This window comes from Peromyscus californicus, unplaced genomic scaffold (genome assembly GCF_007827085.1).
Source record: "Peromyscus californicus insignis strain IS unplaced genomic scaffold, ASM782708v3 Scaffold_10__1_contigs__length_136768540, whole genome shotgun sequence".
Taxonomy (NCBI): domain Eukaryota; kingdom Metazoa; phylum Chordata; class Mammalia; order Rodentia; family Cricetidae; genus Peromyscus; species Peromyscus californicus.
The window spans coordinates 20,636,139-20,655,534 of NW_026294391.1; the positions used below are offsets into that span (position 1 = coordinate 20,636,139).

The 19,396-nt window shown below is 39.0% G+C and overlaps 1 protein-coding gene across 1 annotated transcript; it reads right to left on the reverse strand.

Annotated features, from left to right (window-relative positions):
- Nucleotides 1-9,816: 9,816 nt before the first annotated feature.
- On the reverse strand, nt 9,817-18,874 carry LOC128113970 (uncharacterized). The gene is made up of 2 exons (XM_052743814.1): nt 18,742-18,874; nt 9,817-10,526 (listed from the first exon to the last, which is right to left on the reverse strand). The coding sequence occupies exons 1-2, from the start codon at nt 18,872-18,874 to the stop codon at nt 9,817-9,819; spliced, it is 843 nt and encodes a 280-aa protein (XP_052599774.1).
- Nucleotides 18,875-19,396: the final 522 nt, after the last annotated feature.

Consider the following 19,396-nt stretch of genomic DNA (forward strand, 5'->3'; position numbering starts at 1 on the left):
CGTGTGCAAGTGTTTGGAGTGTTAATGTGTTATTTTCTAGCATGAGACCATGTGCAACTGCATACATATGGAGGTCAAGAGTCAACTTTTAGGTGTGTTACATGGGTCTTGAGTGAGGGGTCAAAGCTTGAAGGTATCATCCAGTTTCATTGGGGTTAAGAACTTAGGTCCTGGAAAGAAAACTCAGAGACAGGAAAGGGAAATAACCATTGAATAGAGAAGGATACTAGACAGAGCAGGATGATTCCAGACCTGAGGTAGGAAAAGCATGCAGTAGCTGCCTGCCAAAAGTGACACTGACAGAGATGTGAAGGCTTCTGATAGAAAGTAAAAGGTATGGATCTGAGAAAGACACAAAACAACTCCCCACAGGAGTGAACAATTGTGAGAGTCCCTAACAGTTGCAAATTGACAGAGAAACAGATAGTCTCTGGGCATAGGGAAAGAAAAAGAAGCAAAACCCCACAAACTTTATTAAAACCGTCAAACAGTATCCTGTAGACTAGTGTTTCTCAACCTTGCTAATGCAAGTGTTCCTTGAACAGTTTCTGTTGCCTCTGCTTCCTGCCTGTTAGCAGATTTTATCAGCTTCAATCTCCTGGTTGGTGTGAGAAATGAGCATCCTTTCTTAAAGGAGACAGACATGTAGATGTAACCAACGGTCTTATTAAATAAGAAACACAGAACCAATTCAGAGAAGAAAGCCAAGAGGTCAGAGCTAAGAGCCTCACCCTTCCTGATTCAGGGATCCTCTTCAGCCAAGAGAGCTCTCCGAAAAGGGACCTACTTCCTGTGTGTATGTCTTTATAGTCTTTCTGTTCTGCCTTCTTATTGGTTGTAAACCCAAACATGTGACTGCCTCATCACTGCCTGTATGTACCGCCCTCCAGGTCCTTAAAGGCATGCGCCACCGCCGCCATGCACTTGCTATGGCTCTAATAGCTCTGACCCCCAGACAACTTTATTTATTAACATACAATTAAAATCACATTTCAGTACAAGTAAAATACCACCACATTTCCCCTTTTCTATTTTAATAAAAAGGAAAAAAAGAAAAAGGTTATAACTAACAAAAGAAAAACTATATACAAAAGTACAATGACTATATACAATATATACAAGTAATAAATGTCTAAACAATGTCTAGTCCATTCGTATTTGACAAATTCAGAGAAAATAATTTCATTATCTATCCTATTTTGTTAAGTCCAAAATGAATCTAATTCACTTTCTATCCTAATTAATCTTCAACTATAACTAACTAACCTTCAACTATAACTACCTAATCTTCAACTCCCTCAGAGACCCAAGAAGGAAATAATATTAGCTAACAAAAATAAAAACAGAAAGTGCATGCAAGCAACTTCCAAAAAATTTGTGAGTTGACAGAAACAGCCAGCTGCCTGGACAGTCACCTGAGGATTCTCCACAGTGTTGGGGCATCATCTTCAGCCTATAGGCTTAGCATATCTGACAGACTCATTTGTGAAGTAGGATGTACACAAGGTCATCAGTTCAACCTCACATTGGGTGAGAGCAGTCCATGTACCAGAAACACCTGAATTCCACTACTGTCATGTCATGATTCAGGATTTTAAATTCTGGAAATTGTTGATGTTTTTTTAATTCAGCTGTCCATTCTTCTTGGCTGTGTATATATGGCTTCATCTCAGCATCCCGTTCTACTCCACATCCCTCTATCAAATGCCAGTCTACTATTGAGAGGCGTGAGCTTAGTTACTCTTGAAGAATAACTGTTTCAGCTGCTGTTCCATTGCACATCAGAAGCCATTGGCCCACTGACTGTTCAGCTGCCTTCGAAGAAAAGGGTACTGTACCTTTTCCGAATTGTGAAGGCCACTTCAGGGATGGTGCCGTATTGTCCTGGCCCCAGAAGATGCCCTTTGATAAAGCCATAACCACACTTGTTTTGGCAAGAATCAGTAGTCCTTTGTTTCATGTCCTGTCTGTCCATTTTGTCAGCAGTTGATTCAAGGATACTTTGTTGTCCAGTGGCTAACTTTTGCCACGATGAAAGTTAACTCCATGTGCAGTTTCTTCAATGCCCATATTTTCTCTGAAGTAGATTGGTATTGCCAGGAGCCGACATGTCTCATAATCATAACAAAAAAGAAAAATTTTCTAAGTTATTAAAACATTTTAAATGTCATATTCTGTAGATCTCTGAAGGGTTTGAAGATGACCTGTCTAAAATATATCTGCTCAATTTTTAAAACATATGTAATATGACTACAAGTTCTATTGTAATGTCTAACTACTAACTTTCATTTCTTTATATCCTAATAGTTGGTAATAATAACATTCAAGGATCAGAAAATTGCATTGTTAAATGAACGGTATAAGTACAATTAGAGATATACATATAGCATTTTCTAACAATATCAATTTCAATATATATAATTTGTATACAATATAAAACAATCCAATCCAATGTAAAGTATTTAAAACTAGTAATTGTCTTTTTCTTCTTCTTTCTTTCTCTTTTTTTTTTAAACAAGAACCTTAAATCTAATCTCCTTTGCTTAGCCTTTTTCCTAACCCTTGACAACAACTTGTAACCAACCCCCTAAACAATGAAAATTATCCCAGACCCAAAACCCATTAAAAAGACCAAAAAACCACCCACCCCACACCACCTCTTTGGGAATGTGGGTGTCGTATTCTTAAAATTGCATCCTGCTGGGTATGGGCGAAGGTATCTTTATCCTGAAAGAAAAATTTTAGGTTATTTGTCAAAATCTAGGAAAGGTAACCATATCCTTCATTATCCAGTCTGTGTATAATGCCCAAGTTCAGGGTTTATCTCAAGTCCTTATTCAAGTAGTCTTTGAGACTGGATCATCTCAGCTAGTCATCTCAAAATTGCTCTGAGCACCTTGTAGTTCAAAGCTGATCTGTAGATGATGTTTGTCAGCTTAGTGATATTATTATTGTCCACGTGGAATTGTTGTTGTTGTGAGGCCCCAACTTCTTCCTGGAGACTTCAGTTGATGTTAGGCCTGGCCATGATTTCCTGCAGAAAACTGATAAGAGACTCGAACACAAAGACATATATATGCAGCTAATTGAAGCCTTTTTGCTAGAATTAATTAATACTCTATATGACCATTCATATCTTAACAAAGGTTAAAATGTATATATATCTATATATCTATATATATTAATCTTGTACATTTTGATATAAAATTTATACTTTAAGAAAAGTTTTAAAGAATCAGAATAGAATCAAAGAGTTGAGATTAGTAATAGAATAGTCCCTTAGTTAATTTGGCTTTTCTCCTGTCCCATAGCAGAAGATGGCTCTTTTATTCTGGCATGATACAGGGGGTTTGCATTTTCCTTTTAACAACATGCTTGAGTTTAAAGAAGGAGAGAGCCATTCTCCAACTCTAAAGTCAGCTTTAAATTTTAATTGAACTGGGACTATTAGAAGACCAATAGTGTTAAATTTTTAGAGAAAAGCAGAAACAAACATTTAGGAAGACATAAAATTTTTTAGATAATATATACCCATACGCCGTTTCACTCTGTTTCCTGGGATAGATGATTTGTCCCTTTTCTTCAGTTGTCTCATTTGTCCAGTGTTCTTCAGATTCCTTAACCTTCATTCTCCTAAAAGACAAAAACAAAAACCTGCCGGGCGGTGGTGGCGCACGCCTTTAATCCCAGCACTCGGGAGGCAGAGCCAGGTGGATCTCTGTGAGTTCGAGACCAGCCTGGGCTACCAAGTGAGTTCCAGGAAAAGGCGCAAAGCTACACAGAGAAACCCTGTCTCGAAAAAAACAAAAAAACAAAAAAAAAAACAAAAAAACAAAAAAAAAAACCTTTCCCCAAGACTAATTTTGGGGATGTTCCTTTTTGGCAAGTTATTATCTGATTAAATGAAAAGACATGTGTTACTGGTATAAGTTAGTTTAAATTGGATGTTCATGCTGGTTGATGAACTATCACCTCCTCTAATTAAGAGGTTTCTCTTGTTCAAATCGAACCTTTATCAATTTTGACGGTACCCACAACTTATCTTCTCCTGTAGAAACAAAAGCAAAACCTCGTCCCCAACATAACACATACCCTGGTTTCCATTCTGAGGTCAGCACATCCTTAAAGTATATAGGCTGATTTAATTCTGTAGTTTTTTCTATTATCCAATGTCTCTCTGCAGCTGTTGTTCCTTTCTCATTGGCATTAAGAAAATTCAAAGTTAATAGAGCATTATGAAGTCTGTTTCTGGGGGTTTTTGTTGCCCCTTTCTGTTTATTTAGCATATCCTTTAGAGTTCTGTTTGATCGTTCTATAACTGCTTGACATGTAGGATTATGTGTTATGCCTGTAATATGCTTTATATTGTAATAAGCAAAAACTGTTTCATTTTAACAGAGACATATGATGGAGCATTATCAGTTTTGATTTGTGCAGGTATACCCATGATGGCCATAACTTCTAGCAAATGAGTGATTACAGAATCAGCTTTTTCAGAACTCAAAGCAGTTGCCCTCTGAAATCCTGAATAAGTATCGATAGTGTGGTGTACATATTTCAGTTTTCCAAATTCTGCAAAGTGAAACACGTCCATCTGCCAGATTTCATTCCTTTGAGTACCTTTTGGGTTACATCCAGCTGGTAATGGCGTTTGACTGTAGAAGGAACAAGTAGGACATTTCTTTACTATTTCTTTGGCTTGTTGCCAGGTTATGGAAAAATCATTTTTAAACCTTTACTATTGACATGATGTTTTTTATGAAATTCTGAGGCCTCCAGCACATTTCCTATCAATAATTTATCAATCTCATCATTGCCTTGTGCTAGAGGGCCTGGCAGACCAGTATGGGATCGAATGTGAGTTATATATAAAGGATGACTCCTTTTCCTGATTGTATCTTGTAATTGAATAAATAGTGAAGTTAATTCTGAAGCATCAGGGATAAATTCTGCAGTCTCAATATGTAATACTACTCTTTCAGCATACTGAGAGTCAGTTACTATGTTGAGAGGTTCTGAAAAATCCATTAATACCAACAGAATAGTATACAATTCTGATTTTTGAACTGAATTATAAGGACTTTGAACCACTTTAATTAAATTTTCTGATTTGTAACCTGCCTTTCTTTGTTTGTTGGCATCTGTATAAAATGTACGAACTCCAGATATGGGTTTTTCCCGTATAATTGGAGGCAAGATCCAATCAGCTCTCTTTATAAGATCAATTCTATCGCTTTTGGGATATTTGCTGTTAATTTCTCCCAAAAAATTACTGCAAGCTCTTTGCCAAGGTTCACTTTCTGTCCATAATTTTTCAATGTCCTCCTTAGTTAAAGGTACGACAATTTCTGCTGGGTCTATTCCTGCTAATTGACGAAGTCTCAATTTTCCTTTCCAAATCAAGTCAGAGATTTTTTCCACATAAGTTTTTAATTTTTTATTTGGTTTATTTGGTAAAAATATCCATTCTAATATAATATCTTCCCTCTGCATTAATATTCCTGTAGGAGAATGCCTAGAAGGTAAAATAACCAAAATGCAATCCAGCTTTGGATCAATACGATCCACGTGTCCTTTATGTACTTTCTTTTCTACCAAGGCCAATTCTTTCTCAGCTTCAGGTGATAATTCTCTTGGACTATTTAAGTCCTTGTCACCTTCTAAGGTTTTGAACAAATTATGCAGTTCATCATTTTTTACCCCAACAATAGTTCTTAGATGAGAAATATCTCCAAATAATCTTTGAAAGTCATTAAGAGTCTGTAGTCTATCTCTCCTAATTTGCACCTTTTGGGGTCTAATTTTTTGTAGCTCTATTTTATATTCTAAATAATAAATAGAATCTCCTCTTTGTATCTTTTCAGGAGCAATTTGTAATCCCCAGCAAGGCAAAATTTTCTTTACTTCTTCAAACATTCTTTCTAAAGTATCTGCATTTGAGTCAGCTAGTAAAATATCATCCATATAATGATAAATTATAGATTTAGGAAATTTTTTACCTATCACTTCCAATGGCTGTTGTACAAAATATTGGCACAGAGTTGGGCTATTCAACATTCCTTGTGGGAGGACCCTCCACTGAAATCTTTTAACCGGTTGAGAATTATTATAAGTAGGCACTGTGAAAGCAAATCTTTCTCTGTCTTTTTCTTGTAAGTGTATTGAAAAGAAACAGTCTTTTAAATCAATAACTATGAGACGCCATCCTTTTGGTAACAGAGTAGGCAAAGGAATTCCAGATTGTAGAGAGCCCAAGGGCTGAATTACTTTGTTAATTGCTCTAAGGTCTGTTACCATTCTCCATTTACCAGATTTCTTGTTAATAACAAATACAGGAGAATTCCAAGGGCTGGTTGATTCTTCAATATGCTGAGCATTTAACTGTTCTTCTACCAGCTCTTCTAAAGCCTGGAGTTTCTCTGTTGTTAAAGGTCATTGCTGGACCCATACAGGCTTGTCTGTTAACCATTTTAAAGGTAGAGCTGTTGATGTCTTTGGAAGATCATCAGTTGTTGTGCCCTGTTCTTGTATAACATGGATGGTTGGGGACCATTCAGAATATTGCCTTCTAATATTTCTCTCAGAAACATGTGCTAGTTTATGATTTGTTTCTGAGTTTGGAGGGATGTTAACCTGAGTATTCCATTGTTGCAACAAGTCTCGACCCCACAGGTTCATAGCTATGTTAGCCACATATGGTTTTAATTTTGCCCTCTGTCCTTCTGGACCTATACATTCGAGCCATCTTGCACTCTGTTTCACCTGAGATAATGTCCCAATACCTAACAGTTGAACGTTTACCTCCTGAAGAGGCCAAGTTGGATGCCAAAATTCTGGTGCAATTATGGTAACGTCCGCTCCTGTGTCTACCAGACCAGACAACAAAACACCATTTATTTTTATTGATAATTTTGGTCTTTGTTCATTAATAGAAGTTTGCCAAAAAATTTCTTTATGTTTTCTCCTGAATTTTCTATTCTCTCTGTTTCTTCATCCTGACCAGCATGACTTATTCCAATAGGCATTTGGTTATTTAATTGCTCTGAGTAGGGGTTTCCTCTATGACTGCAGGAAAGATTTGAACTGGATTTGCTATTGGGGCCTGCATGAGGCCCCTCTGGGAGTTTCCCGAAGACTGAGGCAAAGGATTACCCTGTCTGTCCCTTGTTGATCTACACTGGTTGGTCCAGTGTTTCCCCTTACCACACCTTCTGCATACTCCAGAAGGAAGGGGCATTCTGTTGCCATTGTTCCTTGAAGAAACATTGTTTCTAGGAATGACCTGTTTACAGTCCCTTTTCAAATGTCCTTGCTTTCCACATCCAAAACATCTAACATTCCTCAAACTTTTTGAAATTGCTTCTCCTACCCACGTATCATCATGCTCATGAGCTTCAACATTAACCGTGTCTCTAATCCAATGTTCCAAAGGTGCAGATCTTGCCTTTAATGGCCTGATTATTGTTTTGCATGCTGCATTCACATTCTCAAAGGCCAAAGATTCAATTATTATCTTACTAGCTTCTGAATCCGGGACCATTCTCTTTACTGCTGAACCCAGTTTTTGTAAAAAATCTGTGAAAGATTCTTTTGGGCCTTGTACAACCTTTGTAAATGACTCAGTTTTTTTTTCCTGGTTCCTCAACTCTGTCCCATGCATTCAAGGCTGCTGTTCGACATACAATTAGGGTTTGGACATCATATAAACATTGTGCTTGTGCTGAAGCATATTGACCTTCTCCAATAAGCTGATCCTGGCAGACTTGTACTCCTTTATCCCTCCACTGTTTTTCTATGCTTTTAGCTTCATCCTTGAACCAAGTAAGCCATTGAAGCCTTTGACTCGGTTCAAGAACAGCTTGTGCCAGCTCCAGCCAGTCCTGTGGTACAATCCTATTATATGTTGACCAAGAGTTTAACATTTGCTTTACATATGGGGAATGCATGCCATAAGATACTATTGCCTCCTTAAACCTTTGTAAATCTAACATTTCAATTGGAGCCCAAATATTTTGTGTAGTCATTTGATCAGGCAACTGCTGTACGGTTACTGGACAAACTAAGGGTGACTGTGTGAAAACAGGCTTTCTTTCTGTAACCCTATGATCCAATCTTGAAGTTTATAATAGTTACTTTCAGTCAGGGACACTCATATCTCTGTTACTTTCAATCCCAGTGGCTTCCAGTTTAAAATTCCTTGTCACAGATCTATAGTTGTGGCTCTATCATCTTCACCCATCACTCTACTTTCTGTCCTGTGTGGGTTTAATTTCTAGCACACACATAATTTGTCCACTCGAATTAATGAAATTTATATACCCCTAGATGTCTACTGCTTGCCAAGTCCCCTATAACATCACCACAAGCCATGGAACAAAGGTTCCTGTACAACAAACACACACACACACACAACAAATTAATGTAATAAAAATGATATATTTGGACCATAAATTGTCAAGAAGAGGATTAGGAATGGTTAATATTGAATGTTGAGTGAACAGGATCTAAAATCAAGAAATTCAGAAGCCCATGGTAATGTCTCAAAGAGGTTAAGATGAGGTTAATTGGGCTGGGAAGTACCATCTGAAATTGACTAGCATCATTCCTTGGAATGAGGTTCCTGGCTGCATAACATGCAGAGAGCTAGGTGAGCTTCTGCAGTGTTCTAAATACTCTCGCTGCTCTCTAGATACTAATGCAATGTAGCAAGCAACTTGGGACTCTACCCCCATGAACACTCAGTCATGAGTTGTATTACCTCAAATTAAGAGCCAATATAAGCTTTTCTTCCTTTACTTGCTCATGTTATGTATTTTGTTAGAGAAATGAATCAGGTATGTGATATGGTGGGTGGTGGTGATGGAGATGGAAAATCTAGGTCAGTTGTTATCAAACTTCCTAATGCTGTGACACTCTAATACACTTCCCCATGTTGGAGTGACCCCCAACCATAAAGTTATTTTCATTACTACTTCATAACTGCAATTTTCTATTGTTATTAATCATAATATAAATATCTGTGTTTTCCAATGGTCTTAGGCAATCCTGGTGAAAGGGTCATTCAACTCTGAAAAGGGGCCACAAACCACTGGTTGAGAACCACTGATCTCGATCCACACTCAGAAAGCTGACCTGATAAAGAATAGGGACTAATGTTCCCAGGAAGAAAACTAGGATTTTTTTAAGGTCCAGAAGGGTGGCTGAGAGATTAGAATGGCCCTATGCTACCCACCACATGGACCATTAGAGCACACTGGAAATGCCTGGGCATTTCTGGCATTTATTCACAACTGGGGAAACAGGAGATGGCTACTGCCTTCTAATAGAGACAGACAAGAAATGACACTAGCATACTCAGTGAACAGCATTGCCGTCTTTCTCCAAGAGATCATCCCAATCTCCCGGCAGTGCCAAGGCTAAAACATCCTGCTCTACCTGTCAGAGATATGAATACTTAAGTGTCTCCACACAAGAATGTGGTTTCTTTTTTTATATTGTGGTGTCTGCTTACTGGCAAACCATATTTCTCATGGGACTCACTAGGTTTACTTAGGAAACATGCCTTTATACTGAACTGTTTCTTGCTATTGCTTGTTGCCTCTGACGAATGAGATCATGACCTACAGTTTAGTATGTGAAAACATTTAAGGAATGGAATGCGTTTGACAGCAAGGAAGGAATAAAATTTAGACACACTCCCAGAAATCAAGTTGATATTTTATATAGAATGAATTGGTGATTACACAGTACTGTGTACAAATGGGCAATTTCTTCAAGGACTCTCCTGGCAGATGTTAAAATGCCAGAGCCCTCACTTCAGACCTTTTTCTCAGCCAGGTTGGAAGCACACTGGGTCTTCACCTGACTCTGTCCTGTCAATGACATCATCTCACAGAGAAACAAAATCACGCCAAAGAGTGACATCGTGGCTATCAGGACACCCATTGGGAACACATTTGTGCAGTGTTTCTTTATAATATCCTCCTTTTTAATGGGAAAGTCAGGTGAAAAGTCAAGAGTGGTTTGCCCATAGATGTCTACCAGGTGGTTCACGGTCACAGTAACAAGCGTGAAAAGGCTGCTCACAGCCAAAGTTATGGCAGACATCTTGTAGCAAAACAGCTGGATCTCAATGAATGGGTCTTCCATACAGCTGATCTTAATGGCCACTGAAGTGAAAATCACAACTAGGATTTTCATCAAAATGGCCCACGCTATCAGGACTTGTAAATACTGAAAGTCCGATGACTTGTTCCAGGTTGAATTGATAGGGGTTTGAACCAACATCCTGGTCATAGACCCAGAGATGTTAAATTCCTGAGTGTAATAAGCTTTCCAGAGTCCAATTGACACAAATTGCACATCCTTGTTGTTAAACTCCCACAGGCGCCAGCATTGGCTGTTTGCAAGGATGACTTCAAACATCAAAGCTGCTGTACTGCAAATCAGGCCAGTGAACTTGAAGATGTACTCCTTCATTTTGGCAAATCTGAAGAAGGCATCAAAGAAGAATAGAGTCAGTGAGACTACAAGGGAAGGCAGGAAAACAGAGGGAGTCATGGCTTAGACAGCACTGAGCTCTCATACCTTGTCCTTGTTGTCACATAGAGATGTTTCAGTGGTCTATGTATAGATTATTATTCTTCACAGAGTAGATAATAGTATTTGTTGACTAGGAATTTCAGTGCTTAGAACTGACAATGAGAAGAGAGTTTGCAATATCATATGTAATGACATGCTTATTTTACCTGTATTTGCAATTTGTAAATATTTTAATACCATAAAGAGAGGAAAAAGCAGAGGAATGTTCAAATTAATTGTCATTTCTAAAATATAGTAGTATAACATTTCATGACTGTTACAAAGTGAAATCATCTATGAAAGAAAATGAAAATAATTCACATAGTAAACTCATTTATGTAAAACTAATAACACACTTGACATAAATTTTTGTATACATATATGTGTATACAAATTGATCTGTACATAATGATACACGTCATAAATGATAGTGTACAATGCTATTCCTCCTTGTGAATTTTACAGAAATGTACCCTTCTCTAAAGAAGGCTATACGTATTTTATAATTGAAACCAGAAGAGTATGCCCATCAACGTCTATCTGTAACATAGCCGGGGATAGAGCTCAGTGGTATAGTGATTATCTAACATGCACAAATCCCTGAATTCTTCTTTAGTATCTGTAAACCAAAATATATGTGTAAAATTGTCCAGAGAGTGAGTCAGAGGAATAGGGGAAATGGATAATTAACACGTAAAATCATATAAATCCATAAAAGTGGCTATTTCCAATTGTAGCCATCTCTTACTTAAAATTTCATCTTTAGATAATTAGCTTCATTTCAGTGAAACAAAAAGAATCTTGACATATTTTTTGTGAGCAAATATCTTCTTTCACAGAAAATTTACACTCTGTATTGTAACTTTGAACTAACTTCTTTGCACCTTTTCTCAATTCCAATCTTAGGATGAAGGAAGGAGCTGAGTCATTTACTCACTAGGCATGTGGATAACGTCACTGCTAACAGTGCATGCAGAAGGTTGAAGGGGCCTACACACTGGATCTCCTTGCCAGGAAACCTTCCCTAATCAGCTATGCCCTGCTCTAAAGTCTCTGTAGAATGTGCTTCCTGACTGAGTGAAGGCAGTAGCTGTTCTACTAGGGAGGTTTCATCAGCAAGATGTGTTCACAATTCATGGTGGCTTGGGTAACACCCTGCCCACATCATCTTCCATTCCAAGGCAGGCCCGAGGCAATGGACTACAAGAACAGTGTGCTTTGAAGTAGTACTGAAAACACAATGAAGATTGCTGTTGTTCCAGAAAAAAAAAAAGTGCTAGCTTGGTAGTATCTGTTTCTTCCTGTATTTGAAACACATGGAGTAGATGTGTGTGATTCATAAGACCATATTTGAAAGCTCCCTTATATAACATAAAGTTTTTATACCTTTGTGTATTATGGATAAGAAGATTCCTTTAGAAGGTGGCAGGATCACAGACGTTCTTCCCAGTAACAGTAAATGCCCATATCTCCATTCAGAAGAAGAGTGGAAAAACCTTCAGAAAAAGAAATTCTATTAGGCAGATATTTCACCTCAGAGCAGTGTCTCTCCAACTCCTTGATCCCACAATCCTTTCCATTCACTCTTGTCCTTGGCTTAAGAAGAACCTCATTTAAACACTTCAGGAGTATTCATACATCTGACTCTCTAAGGACATCCATGTAGTCATTTCCCCCATTTTGTAGGTAAGGAAACAACAGAGAGAGGTTAATTCATAAACTTAACATCAGGGACCTACACAATTAAAACCTACAGGGCAGCTCAATGATTACCTGCAGTCCCACATGGGGCTTCTAGACACAATATTCAGCAGCGTTGACATACACTTACCCACATGTCAATGGCCCTTTCTGGCATTCTTTGTCCTGTGAAATTGAATGTGATGAATAAAAACACCCGGGAATGTAAAATACTTGCCTCTTTTTCCCTTGCAGTAAGACCAAATGTTAGTGACTGCCAGTTGACAGAGTATTAACTCTCTTTTAAAAATTCTTGTTTCCATGGCTACTAAGGCTGAATGGTGGATTATGAGCAAAGAACACAACTTCCTAGCCATATTTGGCCATAAAGGACCAGTGTGCTTAACTTCCCTTTGTATGTGAATAGTCTTCAAAAGAGGAATTTCGTTTTTTAAATCATGCATCAAATAAGTACTACAATGCCTGATGGGCATAGCAGAGATTGTTATTTGAAAAAAAAAGAAAAAAATGAGTTCTCATCCCCCATTCCTTGCCCTCCAGTGTCTGTGTGGTGGAAGGATAGACGTTTCACTTTGAGCAAAGTGTCTTCATTGGAGACTTTGAGATCATCTTACCTTGTAGAAACATCTTAGATAGAGACACAAAGTATATATTGTCAGTAATAACAGATTATATGTATATAAAATCATGGCGTATTTTGTTTGGAATAGAAAAATATCCTCCTTTTCTCTTTCTGTGTTTTACCTCAAACTCTGTCACTTTGATGATACTAGTTAGGGCTTCTATTGCTGTGATAAAAGCACCATGACCAAATTCAACTTGGAGAGGAAACGGTTCACGTGGCTCACATTGCCACATCATAGTGCATCATCTCAACAGATTAGGGCAGGCACTCAAGGCACAAACCAAAGACAGAATATGAATCAAGCAGGAGCCAAGTAAAAACACTGCTTACTGAGTTGACCCACATATCTTGTTCAATGTGCATTTTTATATCATCCATTACCAGAGGCCCAGGTTTTGTACTGCCCACCTTCTGCCAGGACATCCTACAAGAGATACTAATCAAGAAAATTACTAACCCAGAAAATGTCCTATAGACTTGACTACAGGCAATTTGATGGAGAGGATCCCTTAATTGAGCTTCTTCTTTCCAGGTAACTCTTAAGTTCTTACAAACTGATATAAAGCTATGTAAATTTACACAATGTTATTTCTTACTGTGGTCACATCTTGAGAACATACCATACTGTAAGCATATAGTTAAAAATAGCCAAAGTATGTAAATGAATGGTAAAAAGAGAAGGAAAGGTTGACTTTCTTTTTAAACCTTATCTCTTTGTACTTCATAATGTATCTGTGGTATAAAAAGCAATGAAGAAAACCTACATTTTCTGCTACATGGCAGCTTCCAGAGCACATTGATATCAAAATCAGGGTGAATTTCTTAGTGTGAGCTGTGGAGATCAATGGGAAGTGCATAAACATCCTGTTACAGGAAATGGGAAGACAAGAATGTTTCATAAAAAGCATGGTGTAGCCCTACTTTATAAATGTGCATGTTGTTGTTTTTATATATGTGACCAACATGGAAGATTCCACAGCCTGCCATCTTAGACAGAAGAATTCAAACAGCATTTGCTAGCAAGTGATATACCCCAGAGTCTGCTGGAAATAAATGTGCCCTGAAAAGCATCATTCAGGTGCTCAAGAGCTTGGCAAAAATGTCAGATGATCATCTGGGTGTGGTGAACTATACCTTTAATCTCAGCAACAGGAGGGAGAGTCAGCCCGATTTCTGTGAGTTCTAGGTGTGAGTTGTCTATATTGTAAGCTCCCAGAAAGCCAGAGGTACTCTGAAACCAGGTCTCATGAAAATAAAGAAAAGAAGAATTTTGCTGACATGCACAACATGCCTTTGTTTGAGACCTCTGTTACAAATCCCAATTGGTGATTGTGCTCTCTACTCTTGATCAACTTGAAACACAGTAGAGTTTCTTTGAAAGATGGAATCTCAAATGAGCGATTACCTCCAACAGACTGGATTAATGATTAAGGTGATATAGACCAGCCTTGCATGATAGTTTCCTTTAACAGAACCCTTCGTTCTGATAGGTTGACCTTCTGAACTCTAATTGACACTGCTTTATTCTCCCATGGACTTTTGCTACCAGTGGCTCTCAATACCAGGGAGTGTAAAAAATATACTACTTAGAACACACTTGCTGTTAGGTAAGTCAGAGCTGAAGGTGAAGGTAATACTTAATGTGGTGGCTTATATTTACTGTGGTATCATTAAGGACTAAACTAATTGAAAAAATCCATGAATTGAAAATTGGAAGAATTTATTTTAACTCGGACTTTTATTTTAAAAATTCGATGTTTTAGAAATACTTTAGAGACTACTGGAAGGAAACTACTCCCTAGTTTGAAACATTTAGTAAGCATATGTTCCTACTGTCCCTAGTTTTCTCCTCATTCCCAGTCATGTTTTAGACTCAATGTTACATTAAATCTGCACCCACTTGGATTATAGCTCTGAAGGCATGCCTTACCCTCACAATGTTGAAAGTTTACATGGATATCTGTAATGCCATTATTTAGCCATTTTTTTTCAAATGCTTGGATTTTATTGCCACCACCGACTATTCTTTTTCAGGAGGAAAGATAAGTAAAGTATATAAAACCATCTTATCTGCTCCTTCTTGAAGAAAGGAATTTTTTTAAATTATGCAAAATATGTCATTATGAATTTCAGATTTTCCATAAAGAAAATATCAGGCTTTCATATGAAGTTAATTACAGAAATGGAATGTAAGCCATGTTCTTCAGCTAAAGTGTCCATATTGACCATTACCTACAGCTTACAATCCTTGGCAGGCTTAAAGGAAATCAATCCAAAAGACATTTTATGGAAATATTTTCAGAATGTGGGAAACAAGTGTAACCTAACTCAAATTAGCATTATTGCTACTGAGGGAAATTAATCTGTATTTCTTCTCTTAAATTAAGAATAAATTGTTTTGTTACTGTTTTATAGTAAACACATGACTGTAGTTGGATGGTTTGTTTGTTTGTTTGTTTGGTTTGTTGGATGGTTGGTTGGTTTGAATCATAGTCTCATAGTATAACTTTGGACTGAACATTACTATGTGTATGCGATTGGCCTCAAACTCACAGATATCTGCATGCCTTTTGAGTGCGGAGATTATAAGCATATATTACTATGCCTCTAGAGTGTAACAGTTTCTCAAAGAATTAAATTTGTCATTTTTCAAAGCTTTCTACAACGTGGGAAATTAATACGTGTCAAGTACAACTATTTTGCACTGCTATTATTAACTTTTTTCAAAAGCAATGAAAACATTTATTGTTTTGGGTTTATTGGTTTGTTTTGTTTTGGGGAGTTTTTATTTGTTTTCTTGTTCTTTCTCTATTCTCTGAGTTATGATTATTACTCTCGTTTTTTTTTTGTAAGAGATTTTCTATTCATTTTACATACCAACCAGAGATTCCCCACTCTTCCCTCCTCCCTCCAATCTGGTTTCCTCCCTCCCCCATTCCTTCTTCCTCCAAAGCAATGTCTCCCATGGGGAGAAGGCAGAGCCTTTTATATTCAGTTGAGGCAGGTCCAAACCCCTTCTCCCTACACCAAGGCTGTGCAAAGTATCTCACCATAGGCACTAGACTCTAAAAAGCCTGCTCATGTACTAGGGACAGGTCCCGATTCCACTGCCTGGGGGCCCCCTAAACAGTTCAATCTAAACCACTGTCTTGATTACCCAGAGGGACTAGTCCAGTACCATGGGGGCTCCTCAGTAATTGGTCCACAGTTCTTGTGTTTCACTAGTTTGGCTAATTGTCTCTGTATTTTTTCTAATCATGATCTCAATATCTCTTGCTCATAGCATCCCTCCTCTCTCTCTCTGATTGGAATCCTGGAGCTGCGCCTAGGCCATGGCCGTGGAACTCTCCATCTGCTTCCATCAGTCACTGGATGAGGGTTCTATCAAGACAGTTAGGATATTCTGCCATCTGATCACCAGAGTAGGTCAGCTCCAGCACCCTCTCGACTATTGCCAGTAGTCTATGATGGAGTCCTGGGAATTACTGGGAATCTCCCTAGCACTCTGCTTCGCCAATACCAATGGTGTTTAAAATTATTATGGAATGTCTTTCCTTGCTCTCCCACTCTGTTCCCATTCCAGGTCGAACCTCTCTATCCCCTAAGCTCTCATCTCCCATCCCTTGTCTTCCATTACCTCCCCTCATCACCAGTTTGCTCCTGTAGATCTCATCCATTTCCTCAGTGCTGTTTGATCCATACTTCCTACCTAGGGTCATCCTTACTATCTAGCCTCCCTGGAGCTGTGGGTAGCAGTCTGGTTATCCTTTGCTTTACATCTAGTATCCAATTATGAGTGAGTACATACCATGTTTGTCTTTCTGAGTCTGGGTTACCTCACTCACGATGATAATTTCTAGTTCCCTTCATTTGCCTGCAAACCTCATGATGTCATGTTTTTCTCTGCTGTGTAGTACTCCATTGTGATGTGTACCACATTTTATTTATCCATTCTTTGTTTGAGGGGCAGGTAGGTAGAACAGGCTTGCCTCGGACTTAAGGTGATCCACCTGCCTCTGCCCCCTGAGACCTGGTATTAAAGGTGTGTGCCACCACTGCCCGGCTTGTAGCCTCTTTCTTGAGCTCTCTACAACATATACATGTAACTTTCTTTGGAAGCATATCAAGGTCCTGTCTTCCCAAATTCTACTGTCTCCATTGAAGCATCAAGTTCATATTCAGTTTCACTAAGGGGTCTTCTAGACTTCCTAGATGGCCTTCATGTGTCACCAGCCATGATATACATTACATGATCTTAAGGGTTCTGAAACTGTGAATCAAGATTCTATTTACCGTATAATCTTGTGTTTGTACTTACTGAAAATTCAGTACCACATGGAATATGCTCCCCAGCTCTTTGGCAGGTTGTGATGGAATGTGATGGAACCTGGCTATGCTGGATAGGTTTTTTTTTTTTTTTTTCATCTTGATGCAATCTTGATTCATCGGAATGAGTAAAGTTTAGTTGAGTAAATGCCTTCAGGAAAATGGCCTTTACAAGAGTGTGTGGAAGCTCAGTGTGGTGGTGCACGCCTTTGATCTCAGCACTTAGGAGGCAGAGGCAGGTGGTTCTCTCTGGATTCGAGGCCAGCCTACAGAGCGAGTTCCAGGACAGGCAGGGTACACAGAGAAACCCTGTCTCAAAAAGCAAAACAGAACAAAATAGAAAGTGTGTGGATCATTCTCTTGAGCAATGATTAACCTGCGATTATCTAGTCCACTGTGTGTGATACAGGTGTTTGTGAGTTGCATAAGGAAGCAAGCTGAGGTAGCCATGGAGAGCAAGGCAGTGTTCCTTCATGGTCTGTGCTTCAGTTCCTTGTCTCCAAGTTTCTGCCTTGATTCCTTACCTATGTGTTCTGTCAGTGATGGACTGTGAAGCTCTTGCTCTGGCTTTCTCTAAGGTGAACTTCCCCAGAATCAAATCCAGCTGCAGTGTCTCTGCCCTCAAAGGCCTACCTTGAGATGCTTAGTTCAGACATGGTCTTTACCTGGTGAGATTTCCAGAATCTCTCCTGCCAGCCCAATCCACACTGTACCAGGTCCAGAGGTAGTCACATGGATCCTTGATTTAACTGTAGCTGGTGAATTCCCTAAGAGCCAGTGCCACCCCCACACTCTAGATGAAGCCTATACATCAGCTTTGCTCGAAGAATTTTCCTGAACTTCTCCTGCCAGAACCTTCTATGAAATCCCAGGACTAAGTTCCATAATGCAGCTCCTGTACTTGCTATTTCTGTTTAGTTCCCCTACATCCCAGCCTGCCTATGCCATCTATACACACCAGGCATTTCTCCTGTGCACAGATCTTATACCAACTTTGCTTGAAAGGTCCACAGATGTTACCCTGCTTGTGCAGTGTTTACCCTTTCAAGCCTGGTCTTAATCAGACAGCTCTTTCACCAAATTTCCTTGTGAGTTCCCCCAGTAGTAAGCCCAGATGTGCAATATGCCTACTAAGAGGCCTAGATAGCTAAGTATGTGCAGATTAAGCGAAGTCTTTTCTTTGTGAGAAAATCTGATCCTCCCCTGTCAGCACTATATCCAACTCCCCAGACTTGAAAAGGTCACACAGGATATTCCCTATTGTACTCCCAGAAACAAGCTCACTCCTGGTGTCTGCACTCTCCTATGCCTAACTCTGCATGTCTACATTGGGCACACCCTTTTTCGGGTCATCTCCCCATAGCCTTCCCTGCAATCAACATCACTTCATGTCCAGGCCCAGCTGTAGCGAAACAAATGCCACACCAGATTTCCCTGGTGATTTCTCTCTTGAGGAAGCCCATCTGTGAATTCTTGATTTGAACTTACAGGTCTTGCACTGACCTTACCTGGTAAAGTCCCTGGAACCTCGGCCACCGGTGACATCACCACACTCCCATGAATATCTCTGGTGTTATAGCTCCTGAACCATCTTTTCCTGGTTAGTTCTTCAAGAAGCATGCCAACCTGAGTGATGACCATACTCGAGGCCAAAGTGTGTATGCACCCAGATTTGGCTTGTTGAGTTCTCCAATATCTCACTTTCCAGAGACATCTACTTTCTCCAATATCTACCTTGTGTCATGAAGCTCTGGTAATAGCTTTCCCTGATAGTTATTCCACAACCAAGCACTCATGCACCATTTCCAGATTGTTAAGGCATAGATCTGGTTGCATAGATCAAAGATTGGGTGTGCCTGGTGGCATTCCCTGGACGCTTGCTTAACAGAGTCATCTGCTCTCTCAGCCCTAGCTCAGGTCATGCAGCTCTTGCAACAGCTCTCTGTGGTGATGTTTTATTTGTGCTCTAATAAATAAAGCTTACATGGAGATCAGGGGAAACAGCCAGCCACTATATTAAACATAGAATTCAGGCCTTTAATCCTAGCATCTGGAAAGCAGAGAGTCATCCAGATCTCTGTGAGTTCAAGGCCACACTAGGAGCAGAGACGGGCATGGTGGCACACACCTTTAAATTCCAATACTAGTTAGCTATAAAGGTGT

Bases quoted from the DNA above. Each gene is read 5' to 3' on its own strand.
- LOC128113970 (XM_052743814.1), bottom strand. From the start codon at position 18,874: ATGGTCATCACTCAGGTTGGCATGCTTCTTGAAGAACTAACCAGGAAA. The intron at 10,527-18,741 runs GTAAGGTCAGTG...CTTCCCTTGTAG, and splicing joins GGTTCCAGGGACTTTACCAG to TCTCACTGACTCTATTCTTC.